The sequence below is a fragment of the Tetrao urogallus genome (genome assembly GCF_951394365.1).
Source record: "Tetrao urogallus genome assembly, chromosome: 2".
NCBI lineage: Eukaryota > Metazoa > Chordata > Aves > Galliformes > Phasianidae > Tetrao > Tetrao urogallus.
In genome coordinates, this window is record NC_136814.1 from 105133328 (window position 1) to 105155628 (window position 22301).

At 44.1% G+C, this 22301-nt stretch overlaps 1 protein-coding gene across 1 annotated transcript in view; it reads right to left on the bottom strand.

The window, feature by feature from the left end:
• Positions 1-19300, bottom strand: part of KIF13B (kinesin family member 13B) — a gene marked incomplete at both ends in the record, with an annotated part of 120369 nt that extends 101069 nt beyond the window's left edge. The window contains 2 exons of the mRNA XM_079550566.1: positions 6736-6829; positions 19246-19300. Of these exons, the coding sequence (XP_079406692.1) occupies positions 6736-6829; positions 19246-19300 (149 nt within the window). The remainder of the gene's footprint in view (positions 1-6735; positions 6830-19245) is intronic.
• Between the last annotated feature and the right edge of the window lie 3001 nt (positions 19301-22301).

Consider the following 22301-nt stretch of genomic DNA (forward strand, 5'->3'; position numbering starts at 1 on the left):
TAATTCTTCAGCTGTTACCTTAAGTCTTCAGTGTAGATGGTTGTTAACAATTTTGCCAGATCTGCAACAACTGAGTAAAGCTTCTCTCATATAAGCAATCTAAGGTCAATCTAAGGGATGATTGCTAGCAGTGCTGTGGTTGTCTAATTCTCCTCTCAAGAAGGCGCAGCTCAGGTTAAAAGTAGCTTTCACTTACAGCATAAGCACAGAGTTTATAAACAACAGATAATACCAATTTGCTATGGCTACACTGGCTGTAAAGCAGTAGAAATAAGTAAGCATGATCCAACTGGAGGGCGAGGAACTGTCTTTAAAACAACACACTGTTGTAAACAAAGCCTCACTGTTTAATTTCCTTAAGCAATATAAACCAGGATCAAGATCTTTTTTAAGCACAGTGAGACACACGCACGCTGGAAGAATAGCTAATAGAGCTTAACATTTCTCTTCACATTGAGAACTTGTGGATGGTTTCTACCTTGCATTTTGCATTTCAATATAGATGGCAGCCGAATGTAGTCCAGCTTTAAACTATATGAAGAGGAATGTGTTCCATAATCTAGTTTTATATGACATCCTGCACAATAAACTGATAACGTGCTGAAGAAGTAATGGTTTTACCTGAATTCTTTCAACAATTTAAGGCCAATTCTTTTCAATAACCTGCAGCAACACTGACTTGAGGTAGATAACCACAAAAAAAAAAAAAAAAAAAAAAAAAAAATCATCATTGTAAAGAATATCACCATGCATGAAGCGAAAGTTGCATCCACAGATAACAACTGAACTGCACAGAGTCAGCAATATAGGAAAATCTCAGCACTGGCACTGCTTTTGCAAACGTGCATTTCCTCCAAGCTGTCATGCACTCACAAACCACCACTATGGGTGTTGGGAAAGGCAGGCTTCCCTTTCTTTTGGATGTCAGCTATCAGTCTGGGGAATACAAACACGCTCCCTCCCTCCCCCACGACTTCCTGGAACATTTCTGCATTATGAAACATCACTGAGAATCTGCTGTCTGTGAGACAAAGCTGAACTAACATCTAACCCCAAAATTTCAGTCTCTATTATCATAGAATCATAAAGGGATCTTTAAAGGTCATCTAGTCCAACCCCCTGTGATGAAGAAGAATATTTAGATATTAACACAAGCCTGTAGCTGCATGGTGAGCAACTCTTCCTTAGCTTAAGGGGGGAACACAGCCAACTCTGCCACTAATGTAGCCTCCACACACTCACATCCCAAGCTGATTTGTTCCAATCCCAAGCAGTTTAACACAGCAGGAATCAACACAATGCCAGGAATGATGCAGGGAGGCCAAGGAGCACGCAGCGCAATTAGCTGTCACCCATCCTCAAATGCAATAATGTTTCTTCATTTAAATTGCCTCGCTGTCAAACAGCAATCACACCACATCGTGCAAACGCTCCACCAAGCTCAATATTCAATTTCTGGTTACATTCAACAGCTGATCCTTCTAAGTACAGTGTGTGAACAGCTGGGGACCCTTACATAAAACACTGCCTAAGATGAGGCAGCTCTTCAAGTGGTTCCAACCTACCATCAGGCAGACTTCTGGTGTGTTTTCAGAAACGCGTGCATTTTTCCACTGATGCATACCAATAATTGCCTCTCACTGCTTTTGTATGGGTAAGGAGTTTTGCAGATTCACTCTGTGTATAGCACTGCACTCATACGTTTTCCTCATTTACTGATTATGCATATCCTTTCCAAAGGCAGAACAACTGAAGCGTGCATCCTTACACACTCCTGTTACCACAGATTATTTTTAAAAGACAAAGTGTTCCTGTTCCTTCTAGCGCACAGCTTTTCCAGCCTGTATTTATAAATACACGAACACATATATAATCATGCCAGCATTTCCTTCCTGGGCACCTTGAATATCTCCCTGCTGTTCCAGAGGTTACAAAGAGAAATAAATATTGCACCAACGCAATCAAATACTACAGCCTAGACAAAAAGGATTGCTGTATTTTCAACTTTTGCTAAACCTTCTTTTAATCGCAGTTCTTGCCTTCCATTCCACGTACATCAAATACTTGAGTGAATTCTGCAAGTGACACATATGCTTCTTCACAAAGAAAATCTAAAAAAATAACGCAAGTATTTTTTACTGGCTACTGGTTTCTCCAGCCAACACACTGCTCATTTTTAAATGTTTGGATAAGAACTACATATATGCCAGGGGTGGTTCAGGCTGGGTATTAGGAAGAGTTCCTCTGAAACAGCAGTGCTGCAGTGGCACAGCTGCCCAGAGAGGTGATGGGGTCACCATCCCTGCAGGTGTTCCAGGAGATGTGGCACCGAGGATCACGGATTAGTGGGCACAGGGGGCAGGGTTGATGGTTGGACTTGATCAACTTAAGAGGTCTTTCACAACCTTAATGATTCCATGATTCTGTGCGCAAACTTCACCACACCACTATCCAGGCATTTCCCACATAACTAGCTACATTAAGATTAGCATTTTCCATAGTTACCAAGAGAGCACACGATCAGAAACTCTCCACATATCAAATCTGGTAAGATGCAATCACACAGCACGTCACAGCCAAATGAAAGCTGGCATCACCTGCGTTGCCCGTGGCCCAGGAGTTGTGTAAGTGCTCAGGCAGTGCTGGCAGGAGCTCATCCTGCCTCTTGGAACACTCACTGCTGCCCAGCAGTAAGGCAGGGTGATCACACGAGGCTGACTGCAGCACAGGGACCTGCAAATGCCATCTTCTGCCTTCTAGCAGCTGAGCAAAGAATAGGTGAAAGCACACTCTGATTGTTCAGTTCTAAACAGTCTTTCTGAGCTTGGCAAAAGCTCTATGCATTGTAGTCATTATTTAGCATTGCATGCAGGGATTTTATAAACTTTCCTGTTAGATTACAATGCAAAGCTTGGCTCAACAGATGTATTTTAATTTCCATAGCAGGACCACCGCAGTAGTGTTTGACAACTGGTAAGCCCTTGCAATCCTTCTATTATTTATTTTTTTTAATTTAGAGGTTGCATACATTTACAGCCTTTCATCCAAGTGCATGCTTGATGCTTCAAAATGAGTGAACTGATGGCACTTGGTCTTTGAGACTCCCTGATTCTTGTATTCCAGTTCCCATTTTTCAGCTCCTAGGTCTTCGACAGAATTGTTTCCCTTTGTCCTAATCTTCACTTCTTCAAAAGGCTTAAAGGGCTTTTCAGCTTCAAAAGGGAAAAAACTCTTCAGTCCAACGCTGACCTACTGAAAGACTTAACATGCTGAACTGTTTATTTCAACCCAAATGCTGCCTCAATTCTGGAATTGCTCTGTTGTGTAGAAGTAAAGCATCTACAATAAAAAATAAAGTATCTGCAAACCACAAATTAAGACAAGAGTACACAGAAGTCAGCATTCCTTTAATCTTTTTTATAGCATATTCACTTAATCAAAAGGCTAAAAGATGGTTTGTTGGGAAGATTAATGCTTTGTTTTACAGATAGCACAACTCACGCACAGGCACATGGCCGACTGATACACAATCAATTTCAGACCATTTATCAATTATACACCAATTACAACAGTACATAATAAAGTCCTTTTTCTCGTTCCACAAAATAATTTATTTTTTTTTTTAAGTCTGTTTTGGGAAAGGTAACGATCACAGCACAAGCAAATGGGGAGTAAATAATTAAAAGAAAGGTAAATGGAAGAACCTAAAGAAATGCTTTTCAAAAGGATTCTTACAGGCATTCCAATCGTTGTTGTAGCATTTACCTCTTCTTTTCGATCTCAGTGTGTTCACACTCTCTTTCAAGCCCTAGCCACTAAGTAATAATATTCTGGGCAATCTTTGCAGTGCACAGTAAATCCTGACATTTGCGACAGAGGGAACAGACAGCTACACAAGGCAAAAAAAAGAAGCGGTCAAGTCACGGTGATGGTGCTGCTCATTTCTACCGACTCCCTGGAGGTTCATACATCCTTGGAAGAGGAGATTTTGATTTAGAGGTCATTTGGGGAAACTTGTGACAAAACTCCAGGCTCTGCAGCAAATTATGTTAGAAAAGCAACTCAGAAAAGGTTGATCATTTCAATACAAGAAACTACCACTCAACCAACACAAACTCAATATGCCAAGGCTAGGAACAAAACCTGGAGGTCATCCAATTCCAAAACTGATCCTTTGTACAAGATCAGATTACTGAAACCAGTGCAGCACTAATAAGGGTCACTCCATAAAAGAAATGGATTCACTTCTCTGTCTCAAGAAAGGTCATTTCTTGGTTAAAGAAAACCAACAGGACACGAGATTTATGAAGCTGTACAAAAACAGACTTCCTTTTTTGTGACCAAGCATTTTACATGCATTTGCTAATCCTCAAGTCCCCAGAGAAATGTGCAAATGTTATATTCAGCTTGTAGACACAGAAGAAAGTGAGGCTGACCAGCTGTCACCTGGATTTTCAAATAATTCCTTAATTCTTAATGGAAAATTTGAAGAAGCCAGCTTCTTTTTCTCAAGACCTGAAATGGTTCCAGTGGCAATTGCATCAACACTATTTGCTATGTCCAAAAGTCAGGTCTCACACATCTCAAGTTAGGTACTGTCAAAATACACAACAGATAGGGAGAAGACTTCTCTGACCTTTTTTGCAGATGGACAGACACATTATAAAGAATTCTTTAGCCTGCAAGATGCACTCTGGGCAGACAGGACAAACAGACACAACTGTGGCCCTATTTTGCTTACTAAGCTCAATATTTACACACCTACCCATCTCTCAAACTTGGTTTCTACCAGAAAGGATGGAAATGGGAAAATATGCATGTTTCCAAAAGTCACAGGCTGTTTTTACAAACTTAGCTCCCAGCCAGAGCACAGCTGAGTCATAAGCAAGCAAGGATGGGACAGCACAGATTTCTACCTCTAAAATTTTATCCACAGTTCCTAAACTGACCTTGGCATCTTAATGAGAAATTAAGCTAAGCTGTTAAGGTTTTCAAATGTATCCTGCTCGCTTTGTATGTCTCTACGGAGTTTATTTACAATACTATTTTTATTTGTTTCTGGCTTAAGAAAAGTAAACTTTTTCCTTGATCTGATATTTCAGATTTCTCTGGGGGAGCTGCACAAAGACAATTTCATGGGTGCCCATCTTAAGGGTATCACGTTCTGGGTAAGACTGTTCTACATCCTCACTACTCCAATTATGCTTCTGAGATTTGTTGTCACAATGTTTGCAGGCAAATCTTCCACGCACTTAATGGGCCTCCACTTTTCTCTCTTTTATTAATCACCCCATATAAATTTACTGTGCTTGCTGCTTAGATTAGCAATGGGTATTTGTGACAATGCAAATGAGCCATTCTTCAGCCTGGCACGCCAGTTTCTCACACAGGACTCACCTTCTTGTCTGGGAAGCCAACACCATTGCCAAACGATTCCTCCCTTGCCAGGGGGCATGATCTGCATGACGTATCCTCTCCTGACTACACTATGAACATTTTATAACATATCTGTAACAATGAACGATGCAGCATTTGCTCGGTCATCTTGCTTTAAGAGGAGCTCTGAAATAACATTCTTCATACCATTAAGTTGGTTTTTGGGAATCTCGTTTACCTGTCATTCTGTGCGGTTTGAAAGGCTCACATCAACTCAGCTATTTGTCAGCTGAACAAAGCACGTGTTTCTGGAGGAGGCGGATATTAACGCAAACAAAAACACTCCACCCCCACACAGCCATTTTTAAATATCTTCTTAAAGCTCCAATGCCACTGCCTACAGTAAATCTTCTGGCTGCTGTCAATAAAGCATCTATTGCACTTGATCGTTTGCTGTTCCATCCATTGCATCTTGAGGTTTGTAAGTTTAAATTAGCAGGGACCAGGAAAGAATGCTTTTACTGATCACTGGCTTTGTAGCTTTACTATGATATGTTGCATTTAAACAAAGCTCTTTTGTGTGTTTAAATGAATTTCTCTCACTTCTGTCACCCTTAACACCACATCCCCCCTATTTTCCCTCCCAGAAAACAGACCGTAATTGATTGTACAAGCCCAGTAATGGGTTCTGCCTTTTCCTGGACCCCTGTTACTTTGTTTCACACATACATTCTTCACATTTCCTCCCCTTGCAAACAAGCAATAAATTAATTGGTCCCAACCTTAACCCTAACAAACACTACAGGACTTCTCACAGTAGTTTAACAAATTGATGCCAGTTCCTACACAAACTAGTTCCTGCCCTCAGCCACCTCTCCATGTATTGTGATGCATACAGCGTCTCACTGGCAAGACCATCCTAGAGCTACACCTCTCCACCATGCTTCTAATCCTCTTCCCACACACACTGAATACAAGCCCACGAGGAGAAAATAACCATCCAGGTTTATTTCATTCCAAATTGACAAAACTGTGCCCGGCTCAAATTATTTTGCAGATTTAAATATCTTCAGTCCCATAACAGCATTTGAAAGCAAATGAAACAGTTCACAGGCCAACTAATTGCTATCACATTGTTTATAGCAGGAGGCGAACGTTCGTTTTTAAAATGCAGCAAGTACTTGGTTAGCAAAGCATCTTGCCAGCACAGTAAAGTCAGCCTTACTTTACAGATGATGGTAAGTACATAGCAGAAGGAATATATATGTAATTTATTTAAACTGAAAGCCCTCTATCAAAGCTTCAGTTTTTGCCTCATTTAATTTACAAAACCTGACCTTCCTCATTCAAAAATCTTACCTGGCATCTCCTTTTGAAAGGTTGGTGTTTACAGGATGAAGAATAACCTTGTTTGCATCCACATCCACCACACATTTTGTATGCAGATCAAGCTCTGTAAAGAAATGAGAAAGTGTCAAGTGCTGCTCTTAAAGCACTAGGATTATACACACCATTACTTCCTCCAGACACCAAATTTATTCATGCAGCCTGACAGCCACCCATCAGCTAGAGAATAGAAACAGGACTATTGCCAAATTCCACTTCTAGAGATATTCTGCCGGGATGGATTTTGTCCAGCTTTAAAGCATGCACTCTTTTCAAAACAAGAAAGAGCGCTTGGGTTTTTCTGAAGGACAATCAGCACATACAAGGCAGTATGAAATTTCTTCTGGGGAAAGATCCATTAGGCATGGTACCACTCTGACAGCTCTTCTCACTGCTGTCTCAATGCCTCCTGCTCCGAGGGAAGGCTGCCCCTGCCATCTGCAGCACGTTTCCCTGGCCACTCTTGTGCTGCTGCAGCACACCATGCCAGCTGTCAGTCCCGGGGCACCTGCTCACTGAAATTCAAGTCCCATCAAAAATAATTTAGGTATGAGCGTGGAGGAAAAGGCTTATCCTTCCCAACAGGCTCCAAGCCAGCTGGAAAGCCCAGCTCTTCCAAATGATGCTAAGCAATGGGATATATCCTATGAGTAAGAAGAATAGCTGGAATGGATGAGATTTCTTAGCTCTAGAGGCAGAGGAAACAAAATAAAAGCTTAGATAACACTGACAACCGCCCAAGGCATCCACCCAGTGACAAATGGAATTAGATACAAAAGAACAAACAGCCACTTGCAACCAAAATCACTGCCTATGGACATGAGCACAAGCAATCCACTCCTATCTTCTTACGTTCCAATGCAGAACTTGGAACGTGCAGCCAAATGCTGATGCCTACAACCACGACCCACGAATCACACCCAGTGAATGCCCAATGTTCTCACGAGCCGTCATGAAGAGAGGCTACACACAATAACCTCTATATGGAGTTCAACACCCCACCTCAGTCACCCAAATATGCACGTCTAATCACATTAATTAGAATCCTGTCCTCCTTCACCTCTGCTCTTTCCTTCCGTGTCACCTCTACGTGCTCATTCACCTCACAGCACCCTATAAACTCAGACTGCAAATCTCTCACGCAAAGACCACAGATCTTAATTTATTGTATGGCACCTCGCTGGCTTCTCACTACTGTTAAATAGCATAGGAAAAGGAAGTTTCTCTTATTGGCTTTTTGTTATTAGAGATGCTACAGGTCTTTCACTATTTGAATGATAACAAAGAAAACCAAAGCTCAAGTTTACCAGTCACATGAAACTCCAGTTCTTTCTGAACTGCTCTGTTATTAAACTCTGCTTTTGTGGAAGGAAGAGACAGACAAGTTTCAGAAGCTGATGTTTATTTTAATGTCTCTCCACACCCTGAAAGTCGATTTACCTATCATTAGTATGTAATACATGCTTCCTCAGTTCAAAGTATATTCTTCATGCATCCCAGATCCGACACGCCACTATCTCGGTCCGGCTGGTTAGTGATTAACACTCTGTATTGCAGTGACCTGCTTTTCCTCAGCCACTCAAGAAGGTTTTTACATGCTACTTCCCTTATGGAAAGCACGAGGCATGCTCATTCTGTATACAACTCCTATGGCTGCTCTCATGTTTTTTAATCAACCTCTCGAGGGAGAATGCTGATAGTAGGTTTTGTGCCCGAGACTACTGCTAAATTCAGAAGTATTGTAAGCATTCATTTGATCTCTGTGAAATACTTCCAAGAGCACAAACAGACAGGATACAGGAGTTCCTTACAGTGCTCAAAATGGATGTGTTCAGCCACTGCAGAAAGTTAGAGCAGCCCAGTGAAAGGTCTGACGAGCATCTCAGGCAGTGCGGATCTTCCCAGTGGGGAGTGAGGAGGCACAATAAGGAGATGTCCTGGCCAAGGCTGAGGTGGTACATCAGCTCAGGGTGTCCCATGAAATAAACCTCAAGAAACAGCTGCAATCAACCTCTAAAGCTGGGTTATTTATCAGATACCCGTAGGTATCTGGTAAGGCTATGTATTTCACCTACCCTGGCAAAAGTTTCATGGAACAGCACTGCTTTTAGCTAAAAACAGTTTAAAATCTGCTTTATAGCACATCACACCCTTTCTACCAATGCTTTCTCTGTTACAAAGCATGTTCTTTGACTGATTTCTGACTTCTTTAATGACTCCAGGTTTAGAGATGAATCTGACATCAGCCACTATTGCAAATCATAATTTCAACCTCATTAAGTCTTCATTGTTACTAAAGCAGGTTAGAGTCATAGACAGATTATCTTCCTCTTCTCCTATGATCACACAGGTACCCCACCCTTACTTTTACTAGTTTCAGTATCTCCTAGGTAAGCAGAGCACTTTCTGCCCCTGAACAACAAGGAGAAGGAGGATGTGCCAAGGTAAGAAGATAAGCACACACATCCAAAACCCACTGATGAGTTCATCTTGCAGCAAGGACTCGTTTGTCAGGGTTGGGCAGCATTGTTTCTTTCCACTGCAGACACAGACAATGCAGCCTGGAATTTAGAAGTGAAAAGATGACATGGATGGCTCACACACTCAAACTTCAGACATTTATCGCAGATCCTGTAGCTCTGTTTTCACTGTTATACCAACAAGACCTAAAATCTCACCCATTAATACTGCTAACATTCCTCTACCTTCAGTCATCACCAGGCAAACACAATCAACCACTCATCTGCTTCATCCAATCAGGAAACCAATCAGCTAATTGCTTTTGGAAAAACTGGAACTAGAACTCATCTCAAGCAACGTGTACTGCAGGAAAAGTCTTTCAGAGCTTCAGCATAAGAGAATTGTGACATCCATAATAAAAGATATTATCTTCATCACAGCAGGACAAGGGGAAATGGTTATAAGTTGAAGGAGAGGAGATTTAGGTTGGATGTCAGGGGGAAGTTCTTTACCATGAGAGTGGTGAGGTGCTGGAACAGCTGCCCAGAGAGGCTGTGGATGCCCCGTCCATCCCTGGAGGTGTTCAAGGCCAGGTTGGATGGGGCCCTGGGCAGCCTGGGCTGCTATGAAATGGGGAGGTTGGTGGCCCTGCATGTGGCAGGGGGTTGGAGCTTCATGATCCTTGAGGTCCCTTCCAACCCAACCATTCTGTGATTCTGTGATTTCAGAGTCATGGAAGTGTTAAGCAAAGCTGGGCTAAGTGCAAGGCTAGTTGTTAAGCCATGGGCATCCAAGCTACTTGCAAAGTCTCCCCAATGACTTTGTATTTCCTTGTCAGAAGGAAGGCTTCCTTCAAACCCCAGCTTTTCTCTAGCATTTCTCTTGATTTTTCAACTCCCCACAAAAGTGACAATAAAAATTCAAGCAATGCAGATCTTTAAGTGAAACCCCACATGCATGCAAATCTTAAATGACTACAATAACCCTAAATGCCTTTGATAAGCCTCATAAGCATTGCAAAAAAACCCACCAACAACAAAAACACCACCACACCATCCATGCCCTCTGCAGTTTTTCACTAGCCTAAGAAATTCAACGTGTTTCAGACAAGGAACAAAAATGAGAAAAGGAGAGAGCAGGAAAAGCACCCTGGAGCAATGTACCACCATAACTAATGGTGGATTCAGCAGGCCAGCAACGTGATGGTGCACTCCCAGCAACAGGTAGGAGTTTCCATTCCTTCTCTAATAGCAGTCACGCCTCTGGTAATCATAAACTCAGCACAGCACATTTTCCACAGCAGTGTCAAGAAAATGAGCAGAGGTAAGCCTGAATAGGCCTGGGGCAGGGACAAAGAATGTATGTGAACCCTGGAGGATGGGGAGAGGAAAAATACTTTGGAAAATGCTCAACATTTTCAACTGTAGGAAATCTCCACTTTCGTTTTCAGATCAATTAGGGAACTCTCTTCATAAATGGGCAGCAAATAATAAAAGACCGGTTGGAAGTTGAGGTTCCCAACTCATTCCTCTGGTAGGGATCTGGAGTCAAACACCCAGAGCACACTGAAACACTCTGCACTGCCCTGCAGTCGTACTGGAGGTTTTTCTGCCACTGTCCCAAGAATTCATCTCACAGCCATGGCCACCAAACAAAACCATCCCAGCTGATTGCCCTTTCCCAAGTCATCAAGTGCCTTTATTTCCATACCACCTTTTCCATCAGATTTCAATTAAGAAGCTCCTGTGTCTGAGGACCAATAGATTTTTCAGCCCTTTTTTGACCCCAGAAACCAAGATGAAGCCTGGTACTATAAGGCAGGTTGAATAAACTTGAAGCAGAACTCTCCTGTCCCATTACCAGATATGTGGGGCAGCTGCACCTACACTGACACCTGGGTTATCCCACAGACAGCACTGAGGTACAGAAAGGAAAATGTGAAAGGCTTAAAGTGCACGTAGTAAGCTCTTAAGTCAAAACTGGTCCCAAATGCAACAGCTCAGTATAACTCCTGTAGAGACAGAGACAATAGAAATTTTACTTTTTAAACTGCCAGTAGATTTTCAGGAGCTTAACGTTCCCTTGAAGGTTAGAAGCGGATGATTGCAGTATGAGTCTTCAAGCTGCACTGAATAAAAAATTGCAGTCAGTTCCTTTTGCCTTTTCCAGTCTGAAAAAGCAAATAGCAAGATCATTTCGAAATGTTTAAATACTAATTTAAAAATATTTAAAAGTTTATTTATCGTACACTAAGTAAAAGCCAACTAACAAAAACAGAGGCCTTTGTTTTTGTTGTTGTTTTCTCAGCAAGCTGAAAGCTGGCTCAAGCACAACAGGTCCTCACATCTCCCTGCCAGTGTTTGTTGCCTTAAACTGACTGTTCTCTTTGCCCTTTGCTATGCAGAAGCCAACATAAATAAAGGCAAAACTAACTGACCACACAACAGAGAGTGAAAATACCTTAGATCTAAATGACCCTGCTAAGAGCTTAAAAGACATTGTTAGCAGAAAAGCACTCTTAGGGCAGTCATTATAAGCTGTACTGACTTATGAGTTTGGGACAAAAATGCAGTAATTTGACTCATCCCTAATGCTTACCAACACCAAGTCAAAGAGGTGTCTTTCAAGCTGCTCTTCCATATATTCACTGCACAAATATCATTCATGAAATTTTCAGTTTGTGGCAATTAAAAGTCATCAAATATGCATGAGTACATCTGGAAGGGCACAAGATGCTATCTTGATGACGAGATTTAAGTCAACTCAAACACATGAGCACAGTGAATGCAAGCAAGCTCACCTCACTTGTTAACGCTATGTTTCTCAAATGGTAACGAGTTTAATTTACCTTCCGTTGTTTCATTTTCTGCAAAAGGAGAGCTTGCCCAATGGCTGTGGTGAAGGCACAACGTGTATGTGGACACTCACCTTACCCACAGGCAGTGCTGCTGCTGCACTCGCTGCTCAGCTCACGAGGACTGAGGACATGAGCAGCTGGGTGATTCTGTTGTGCAGCCAAGAGCTCGGAGAAGTTCGGCATAACTCTGGGCTGCTTTGTTTCAGGCTTCAAAGTGAATGAAATGCAACGTTTGCTCTGCCACTAAAAGCCAAGGCAGAATTATTCACAGCGAGCACGATCCTTTGTCTGCTTCGTGAAGATGAAGCAGAGGTGAAACCAGAGCAGAAATGTAATCTCATACTGCACTTAAGGCTAGCTCTAAAGATGTAATTAGCACAAGAATTGCTTGCCTTTGTGGCATCCCCATTTGCCTGTGTGGTAGTCCCACCGGTTCTTCAGCAGTGGGGAATAAACTCGTAACACCTGAGGAGTCCTTAAAAAACAATTGCCTGCCTGAGGAATGCAGGGTGAAACACGAACTCTGCCTGCTTTTCCCATTTGTCGCCCTGTCTCCAGGGCGCTCCTACCACAAACATTATTTCATAGGTTATCAACAGCGAGCAGGAAATACTAAAAAGCCCAGGTGCCCGTTTATCACAAGGACAATGGGGAAGAAAAGCCCGGTGCTCATATATTGCCATCAGGATATAACAGGTGTCATTTCATGTACTCTAATGCCGTAATTAATCTTTTAAGACTGCTTGCACAAACTCCAATTTATAGATACAATGTTTCTGTCGTAATCTTCACTGGGAAAACAAACACAGAACGACCTCTGCTTCCTTCCCCCAAAACAAACACACGCGTCAAGTGACTGAGAGTGCAACCTCCAAAGAGTAGGACAGAAAATTAGCACCTAACACTGCAGTCAGAGGCTTACACAGATAGAGAAGCAAATTCCTTCCTGACAGGCACTGGAGACAGATGCTTTATCATCAAAGCACAAAGGAGCCCTGTCTGCACACAGAAACTAGTCCGGATGAATATGCACATTAGCATAAGAGATACCTGAGTGTCCATTTACAAGCCATCTAGCTATCTACACTGGAAGCCATAGGCCACAAACTTCCAAAAGCAGTGTTCTCAGATAGCACTGCCAGAAGCAGGGCTGGGTGCACACAGCACAGACCCAGGTGGGCATGGGCACCCAACCTGAGCTTCCCGCAGCCTGCTGCCTGCCCTGCCGCTGCTCCTCGGGATGCCTTTCCAATAACTACAACTCAAAGGGCAGCTGTCACACCGAGTGATGCGGGTTTGTGGGCATGGTGGTGACAGGTGGGTGGTTGAAACAGATGATCTTAGAATCTTAGAATGGTTTGGGTTGGAAGGGACCTTTAAGATCATCCAGTTCCACTCCCTGCTATAACCAAGGACACCTCCCTCTTGCCCAGGCTGCTCTCAGCCCCATCCAGCCTGGCCTGGAATGCTTCCATGCTGGGGCATCCGCAGCCTCGCAGGGCAACCTGTTCAGTGTCTCACCACCCTCACAGTAAAGAATTCCTTTCTAATATCTAGTCCAAATCTACCCTCTTCCAGTTTAAAGCCATTCCCCCTCATCCTGCCACTACATGCCTTTATAGAAAGTCCTTCCCCAGCTTTCCTATAGGATCCCCACCTTCATAATTCTACAATTCTGTGACTGTTTTTGCAGTTAGCTTTCTGACTCATTTGAACAGAGGAGTACTAACTCAGTAGAGGTGCAACAACATTAAGCAGGCATGGTGGCAATGGCTTGGTGGTTGATCCAATATTAATGGAAGAAAGGGTCTTCTCCAACCCTAACGATTCTATGATAGCAGTTGTTTATGCTGGCATAAGGTGTCACTGACCACATCCTTCAGTGCAACTCACAGAATCATAGAATCCTTAGAGTTGAAAGGGACCTCTGAAGGCCATCCAGTCCAACTCTCCTGCAATGAATATGGACACCACAGCTAGTCTGCCCAGGGCCTGATCCAGCCTGGCCCTGAAAGCCTCCAGGAATGGGGCAACAACTACATCTCTGGGCAACCTGTGCCAGTGCCTTACTACCCTCACTGTAGAAGACTTTTTCCTTATATCTAACCTAAACCTGCCCTCCTCGAGCTTGAAGTCATTTCCCCTTGTTCTATCACCACAGACCCCGCTAAAGAGTCTGCCCCCTTCTTTCCTGTGTCTCCCCTTTAAATACCAAAATGCTGCTATCAGGTTCACTTTGCAGCCTTTGTACTTTGCCAGTATTGATAAAGATTTTACATTTTAATTAACACCACATTCAACTGACTAAAGGCACAGAGAAACACAAGGCTTTGAACACGCCTATGGGATGTTTGCACACTAACATCACCTGAGACTAGAATGTTGAATACAACAAATCTGTATTGAAAAGCCTCAAGCTGTCTTTCGCTCTGCTTCATGGTATGACTTGAGCTCTGCACATAATCAGGATTGGGAACGGCTGTTTGTGAGGGTGGATGGTGATAGGACAAGGGGGAATGGTTTTAAACTGAGACAGGGGAGGTTGAGGTTGGATATGAGGAGGAAGTTTTTCCCCCAGAGGGTGGTGAGGCACTGGCACAGGTTGCCCAAGGAGGCTGTGGATGCCCCATCCCTGCAGGCATTCAAGGCCAGGCTGGATGTGGCTCTGGGCAGCCTGGGCTGCTGGTTGGTGACCTGCACACAGCAGGGGTTGGAACTGGATGAGCACTGTGCTCCACTGCAACCCAGGCCAGCCCATGATTCTGTCATTCTATGACACATGAAGCCAGTGACAATATTCATAAAGGAAAATCCAACAACAGCAAAGGAAGCTCCTGGTTATTACAAAAAAATAGAACAAGTGGTACACTAGGAAATATTTTAGTGAATGACATATTGCAAGAAAACCAAGAAAAAGAAAGACTTTAAAAGAAGCAGTGCAAAGCTCTCAATTTCATAAAAGCATGTTAACTGAGATCTTTATGCAAAGTATGGTTTCAAAAGTCTGGTTTATGGTTTCAAACTCAAAGAGGGGAAGATTTAGATTGGAGGTAAGGAAAAAGAGATTTTTACAATAAGGGTGCTGAGGGCATAGGCTGCTCTGAGAGATGGTGAGCACCCCATCCCTGCAGACAGCCAAGGTCAGGCTGGATGGGCTCTGAGTACTGATGGAGCTGTGGGTGTCCCTGCTCAGGGAGTGGGACCAAATGGCTTTGAAGGGTCCCTTCCAACTCACATGATTCTATGAAATACAACAGAGAAGTCATAACCGCCACCCCAAAGAGCTTGCAGCTTCAGATGTGATGCTGCAGGTGAAATAACAACTAAGTTGCTTTATGAAAGCATGGCTTCCATAGACAGCCCGTAGGATTTGGGCTTAATTTGAAGCATAATGCAAAAAATAACATAGATCTGAAAAAGTGAGCCATTCAAGTATAATTAGGAACACTTCCTCTCACTGCTACAAATTAGTACTGCAAGCTCATTTTATAGACTGCCACTTCACATTGGAGCAGGTCCCTCAATACGATCACCTCGAAATGTATCATAAGCAGCCATTTGATGCAGAAATCCCTTGAACATACACGCAGACCTTATTATACTTTTATGAGCTGTATAAATTAGTAATGGTTAAACATACCACTTTTATTAACCTAATAAACCCTCGCCTTAAGAAATTCATAATTCAAACACTAAAGACAACCACCACCGCCACAAGTAAACATTGCAAAGCTTCAATTCCTACAGTTGCAGCCATCTGACAGGTTTGCAATTTTGAGCCCTTTGGTGCAGAGGGAAGGAAAAAACATTACTCGTGACCCTGAAGAAAACAAATACTTGCTTCACGTCCAAAGTCCCAGAACTTCGGACAAATGTTATTTAGAACAAAGCACATACTAAAGGTTTCCAAGAAAGCCTCAAAGCTTATTAAAAAAAGCAAAGCCACAGAACTTTAACAACTAGATGACTCTTAAGAAAAGCAGCTACACAAATGCTTAAATTTAGCACCGAGGATGTAAGAAAATATTAGGCTTATCGCTATTTCTGTAACTTCTAGGAACATCAGAAACATCACTCGACCATAACATCTGGATTATGACAAATAACTCACCCAGAAATAAAACAAATAACAACAACAACAAACAATTCCAGGAAATCTTGTTTGGGGTAAGGAAAGGAATTCCATCTTCTAGGCTGGACCTATACAAAATTAAGGTCCCTTTCAACTCAAGCCACACTGTGATTCTGTGAATTCCCATACTGCTTGCAAAGTAACAGGGCATTTAATAGCTGCAAAGCAGTTCTTACAAGAGGAGGTACACCTCAACTGCCAAGCTACGTGTAGGACAACTGCTCTTTCTTCCCCCTGAACAGGGAGTATTGGATCCTCAGACATCCATCACTCCTGCATGACCTTCACACACACAATCACAGAATGGCCAGGGTTGGAAGGAAACTCAAGGATCATGAAGCTCCAACCCCCTGCCACACGCAGGGCCACCAACCTCCACATTTCATAGCAGCCCAGGCTGCCCAGGGCCCCATCCAACCTGGCCTCGAACACCTCCAGGGATGGACGGGGCATCCACAGCCTCTCTGGGCAGCTGTTCCAGCACCTCACCACTCTCGTGGTAAAGAACTTCCCCTGATCTCCAACCTTAATCTCCCCTCCTTCAACTTCAAACCATTTCCCCTTGTCCTGCTGTTATCTATCCTTGCAAAGAGTTGATTCCCCTCCTGTTTGTAGGCTCCCTTTAGGTACTGAAAGGCTGCCATGAGGTCACCCCGCAGCCTTCTTTTCTCCAGGCTGAACAAGCCCAGCTCCCAGCTCAGCCTGTCTTTGTAGGGGAGGTGCTCCAGTCCCCTGATCATCTCTGTGGCTCCTCTGGACCCTCTCCAACAGCTCCCTCTCTTTCTTGTACTGGGGGCTCCAGACCTGGACACAGCACTGCAGATGGGGCCTCACAAGAGCAGAGTAGAGAGGGACAATCACCTCCCTGTCCCTGCTGGCCACCCCTCTGCTGATGGAGCCCAACAAGCTAACAGCAAGGCCACAGCGAGTCTTTTTGGTGTGTTATCCTTTTTAGTTTGTACGGAATGAAATAGCTCTGATAACAAGATACATCCCCCTCACAATCCAGGCAGTAAAAAAACAAGACAAAATATCTAGGTCACAGCCAAAATGACCTATGAAAGGAAAGCGATATGGACAAGAAGAAAGACCAAAGCTAGAAGGAATACAGCCCTGGATATAACCATGCATATATGTAAAAAAGTTTTTTTTTTTACATCAGGAGCAGTGAAGCACTGGCAAAAGTTGCCCAGAGCTGATGGGTGCCCCATCCCTGGAGATACTGAATGTCAGGCTGGATGGGGCTCTGAGCAGCTGATGGAGCTGTAGGTGTCTCTGTTCACTGCTGTGAACTTGGACCAAATGACCTTTAAAGGTCCCTTCCAACTCAAACAAATCTATTCCATCCCTGAAACAAGGCACCACCTTCCAGGTCCACTCCCCACCAGTTCCTACCTCACTGTCCCTGAATCTTCTCCCACCAACTCTCTACAAGGATGTACCCGCCTTCAATTTTGCACACTGCTGAACTTTAAAAAAAAAAAAAAAAAAAAAAAAAAAAAAAAAAGGCAGAATTAAAAGCTCTGATGAACTTAGTCTGACATTTCACAGCATCACAGAAATGAGTTGAAAGGGACCCTTAAAGGCCACCTGTCCCACTCCCTGCACTGAGCAGGGACACCCACAGCTCCATCAGTGCTCAGAGCCCATCCAGCCTGACCTTGGCTGTCTGCAGGGACGGGGCAACAACCACCTCTCTGGGCAACCTGTGCCAGTGCATCACCACTCTTACAGTAAGCAACTTTTTCCTTATGTCCAGTATAAATCTCTCTACTTTTTGTTTAAACCCATTTCCCCTTGTTCTATCACAGCAGACCCTGATAAAGAGTCTGTCCCCTTCTTTCCTGTAGCTCCCCTTTAGACACTGACAGGTTGCACTCAGGTCACCTCGGAGCCTTCTCTTTTTCACGCTGCACAGCCCCAACTCTCTCAGCCTGTCCTCACAGGAGAGCTGTTCCATCCCTGGGATCATTTTTGTGGCCCTCCTCTGGATGCACTCCAACAGATCCATGTCACTCCTGTACTGAGAACTCCACATCTGGACACCTCCATTTCAAAAGGCATGGAAATACTTGACGCAGCAACATTAACATTTATTCTTCCTACTTACCAAAACAAACTAAAAGTGTTATTTAGTTTCAGATCACTAGCTGTAGCTATTAAACTGCCTTCACTCCATCACCCCCAAGGAATTATTGGCATACTTCTGTGAGAATGTGGGAAAACAAAACCTTACACGTTTCTTGGATCCCTGCCTTCTTCTTCACCTCCCCACTCCCTGGCTGCAGTTCCCTTTTCGTACTTGCTTCCTCATCATCTAGAGCAAGTTTTTCTAATTAAGACGAGTCATAAACATTTAAACAGATGCCCAGACCGCGGTGTGATTAACAAAACCCTCAGGCAAGTTTCATTGAGGGGGGGAAAAAAAATAAAATAAAAGGAGGGGAAAAAAAAAAACTCAAAACCCAAAACACCACCAAAACCTCTCCTCGATTCACACTTCCTCTTCCATGTTTTCGTGTTTGTTTTCATATGTTTCTCCCACATTTCACCCGGTCAACACATTGCCCCTCACCCAACGAGGGCAAAGAGGAGGAGTTACTCAACGGAGGTGCAGGGAAAAGACAGAAATGGTGTTACTTTCCCCCAAAACCCCAAGGAGCAGGAAGAAGGAAGAAACCTCCGACGCAGGGTAGGGCCTGGCTGTAAAACAGGTGCAGGAGGTGTGGGCTGGGGTGTCCACACACACAAACAAAAAAAAAAAAACACCATAAAACGGGGTGAGATGAGGGAAAAAAAAGAGGTCGGTTTTGAAGCAGAGACGTGTCAGGAGTGAAGACAACCGCTCGTGGGGACAGCCCGGCTTCACCCACCCGACGGACACAAGCACATCCAGCCCTGCTCCCGCACACGCCCGGTAACAGCTACGCTTCCACACACAGACCGGACGGACGCCGACGGGACCCGCCGCCTTCAGGGCCGCTCCCGCCGCGGGCCGGCCGGGCTGCGGGGCGCTGAAGGAGGAGGCTCTCACCTCGCCGGTTCATGGGGCGGACGCGCACCGCCACCTTCACTTTGGAATCCCCCATCGCGCCGCTCCGACCTCCCCGGCTCCCTCGTTCCCTCCTCGGCTTCCGTCTACCGAGGGACAACCGCCGGCGGCGCGGGGAGGAGCGCGGAGCGGGGCGGGGGACCGAGGCCGGGCGGCAGCGGGAGGGAGGTGCCGAGCCGGACCAACGTCCGGCGGGACTACAGCTCCCAGCGTGCAGCGCGCCACACCGCCCCCCCGCTCCCTGCGGGCAGCCGCGCTGCACGCTGGGAGCTGTAGTCCCGCCCGCGGGTCGGGGTTGGAGCGTGAGCGTTGCATGCTGGGATATGTAGTCCTCCAGAGACAGTGAAACTGCGGGTGCCTGCAGGGCGGGTTCCCCCACCCTGGTCCTGGGCGGCTGTGGATGAGCTGTGTCACAGCTCGGCTCCCAGCAGTGCCTCAGGGCCTTCTGAGGGGCATAAGGAGATTTTCCACCTTGAGCATAGGCAGCGTTGTATGCTGCTTTTGCCGTTAAATGTATTTCTCCTGCTCGTTTTCCAAACTCTTCACCCATTGCATAAGCTCACAAGAAGCAGAACTGCACCTCTGGTCATGGAACTGAGCCATACTGAAAAAAAGTTTTACAATATATTTTAAAACTCCCCACAAAAGTAATATTTTCTTTCATATTTGAGTTCAGGAAGCGCTGTGTATGAGGATGGGCTTACTTGAGTGTACAGGATAGAGCTTGATGCGATAATCAATAATGCATTTGAAAACCAGATGATCTTAGTGGTCTTTTCCAACCTTAGTGATTCTATGATAACTTTGTGTTCACTGGGAGAATTCACAGGGATGAACATGCAATGTTCATGAACATGAAAACTGACCATCTGGAGTTATCTAATGCTTTGGAGTGTATGCATTGTGAGGAGACTGCATTGAGATGTTGCACCTCTCTGCAAGGTTGGCTCTACAGGTAAAGAAGCACCACAGCCTTGCTTTGCTGCTCTGCGGACTTCTGGATAACAGAAGTCACGTAAAGATCATAGAACTATAGAATCATTCAAGTTGGAAAAGACCTGTGAGATCACCCAGTCCAACACCAGCCCACCCCACTATGCCCATTGCCCACGTCCCTCAGTGTCGCATCTCCATTTTCCTTAACACCTCCAGGGATGGTGACCCCACCACGTCCCTGGGCAGCTGTGCCACAGCATCACCGCTCTTTCTGAGAATAGATGTTTCCTAATATCCAAACCAAACCTCCCTTGGCACAGCTTGAGATCATCACCTCTCATTCTATCATCATTACTTGGGAACAGAGGCCAACCCCCACCTCACCACAACCTTCTTTCAGGTCATTAACTACAGCTTTATTAGAAAAGGCAGTTGAGGAAAAGAACTTAATAATCAGGAGTGGTTTGAACAATATTACAGTTTCTCCTCCTTTTATGGCCCAACTACTCAACCACAGCCACTTCTTAGAAAGACCAACAGTGAAACCCTAATGCAAAAATGCAAAATCTCATTTAAATGGTCATGCTTGAAAAGCCTTGTCACTGCTATTTTAGTTCAAAACAAGGGCTCTCTCTGTGTTATTTTGAAAGGCCAGATTTCAGCATGGACAGATAAAAATTATTCAGAATTGTAATCTCTGGCCCATCAGCAATGAGGATGGAGACAAGGCTTTGTGACAGTGACAGAAATAAATAACACACCTCCAAGAGATTTTGACATAAGATTTCAGGAAGTAGCACTTTATGCCCAGAAGAATTGCACTCAATATATACCATCTCATGCCTGACTGACCTGAAGAATATCTTGTCAAGGTAAGGAAAATACCAGTACTAAACTGGCATTTAACTGGCACAGGGATTAATGCCCATATTTCTAACAGGAGTGCCAGACTATCTTCAGTGCATGCAAAGGTTAGCAAGCTATCCTGAGGGTAAATAATAAGAATAATATCAGCAATAATAATTATCATAATAATAATCCCACCAGCAGCAGCAGGTCAGACCAAGTGGCCAAAGTTTTGAAACACAATTTGAGATTTTATAGGTGGGAGCAGAACACACCAACTCATCAATGACCCTGTCCGCAGCCATGCATTGGAATTGGTTTCTTCCAACCTACTTCATTCAATGATTCTGTGGTCTCTAAAGTCCCTTCCAACACAATTCATTTTATGATTCTGTTATCTTTAAGGTCTCCCTTCCAACACAATTCATTCTATGATTCTGTGGTCTTTAAGGTCCCTTCCAATCCAGTTCATTCCATGATTCTCTGATTCTAACTCCTTGGCATGCCATGCTCAGCCCAGTGCTGTGTGCAGTTTCTTGCTGGGAGCTGGGAGTTCCACTTTCAGCCTGCACAGTTGGTTCTTGCACTTGTGAACTTGAGGATCCGATTACAGGATGAAACCAGGCTTTGAACTTCTTGTGGTATTTTCCAGCTGGAGCCTCAGCAAACCGCACCGATGTCTTCTGAAACTGAGTGTTTTCTGATGGAGATAAATATAATCCTGGCTTTACAGCTGAGATGGTGAGCAATGAGTGGAGGGTTTTTGCATAGGGTTCAGTCACCTGCAGTCTGATTTGAATAAATGAGATGAAACCAGCCAGATGTGAAGACTGCTGTGTGTAGCAGGTGTGACCCAAATCCAGTATGTGCCTTTGCCATGCATCTTCTCCTCTGGTATTAGCTCCTTACCATTGATCCCTGCAATGCATAAGATCAAACAGTAAGTCCTTTTGGGGAAAAGATTGTGTATGTCTTCTTATTTCTTAGGGAAAGGTGCCGGCATGATTTTAGTGCTGTGTACATGGACAAGAACAAATGCAAACACAACATTTTTGCAAGCTTTCCGCTGTTTTTCTGCATGGAATGAAGAATTTATCATAAATTGTGCAAAAAAAAATTCACATTAGCAGCATTTCAGTTTTAACTGCCAAAGAGAAACTTCAGATTCATACATCTTTCAGACAGTCATCATTATTTTCTCCAAACTTGTTCAATCCATGAGACATCCTTAGAGCCCATTCTCCTCTTGGATGTCC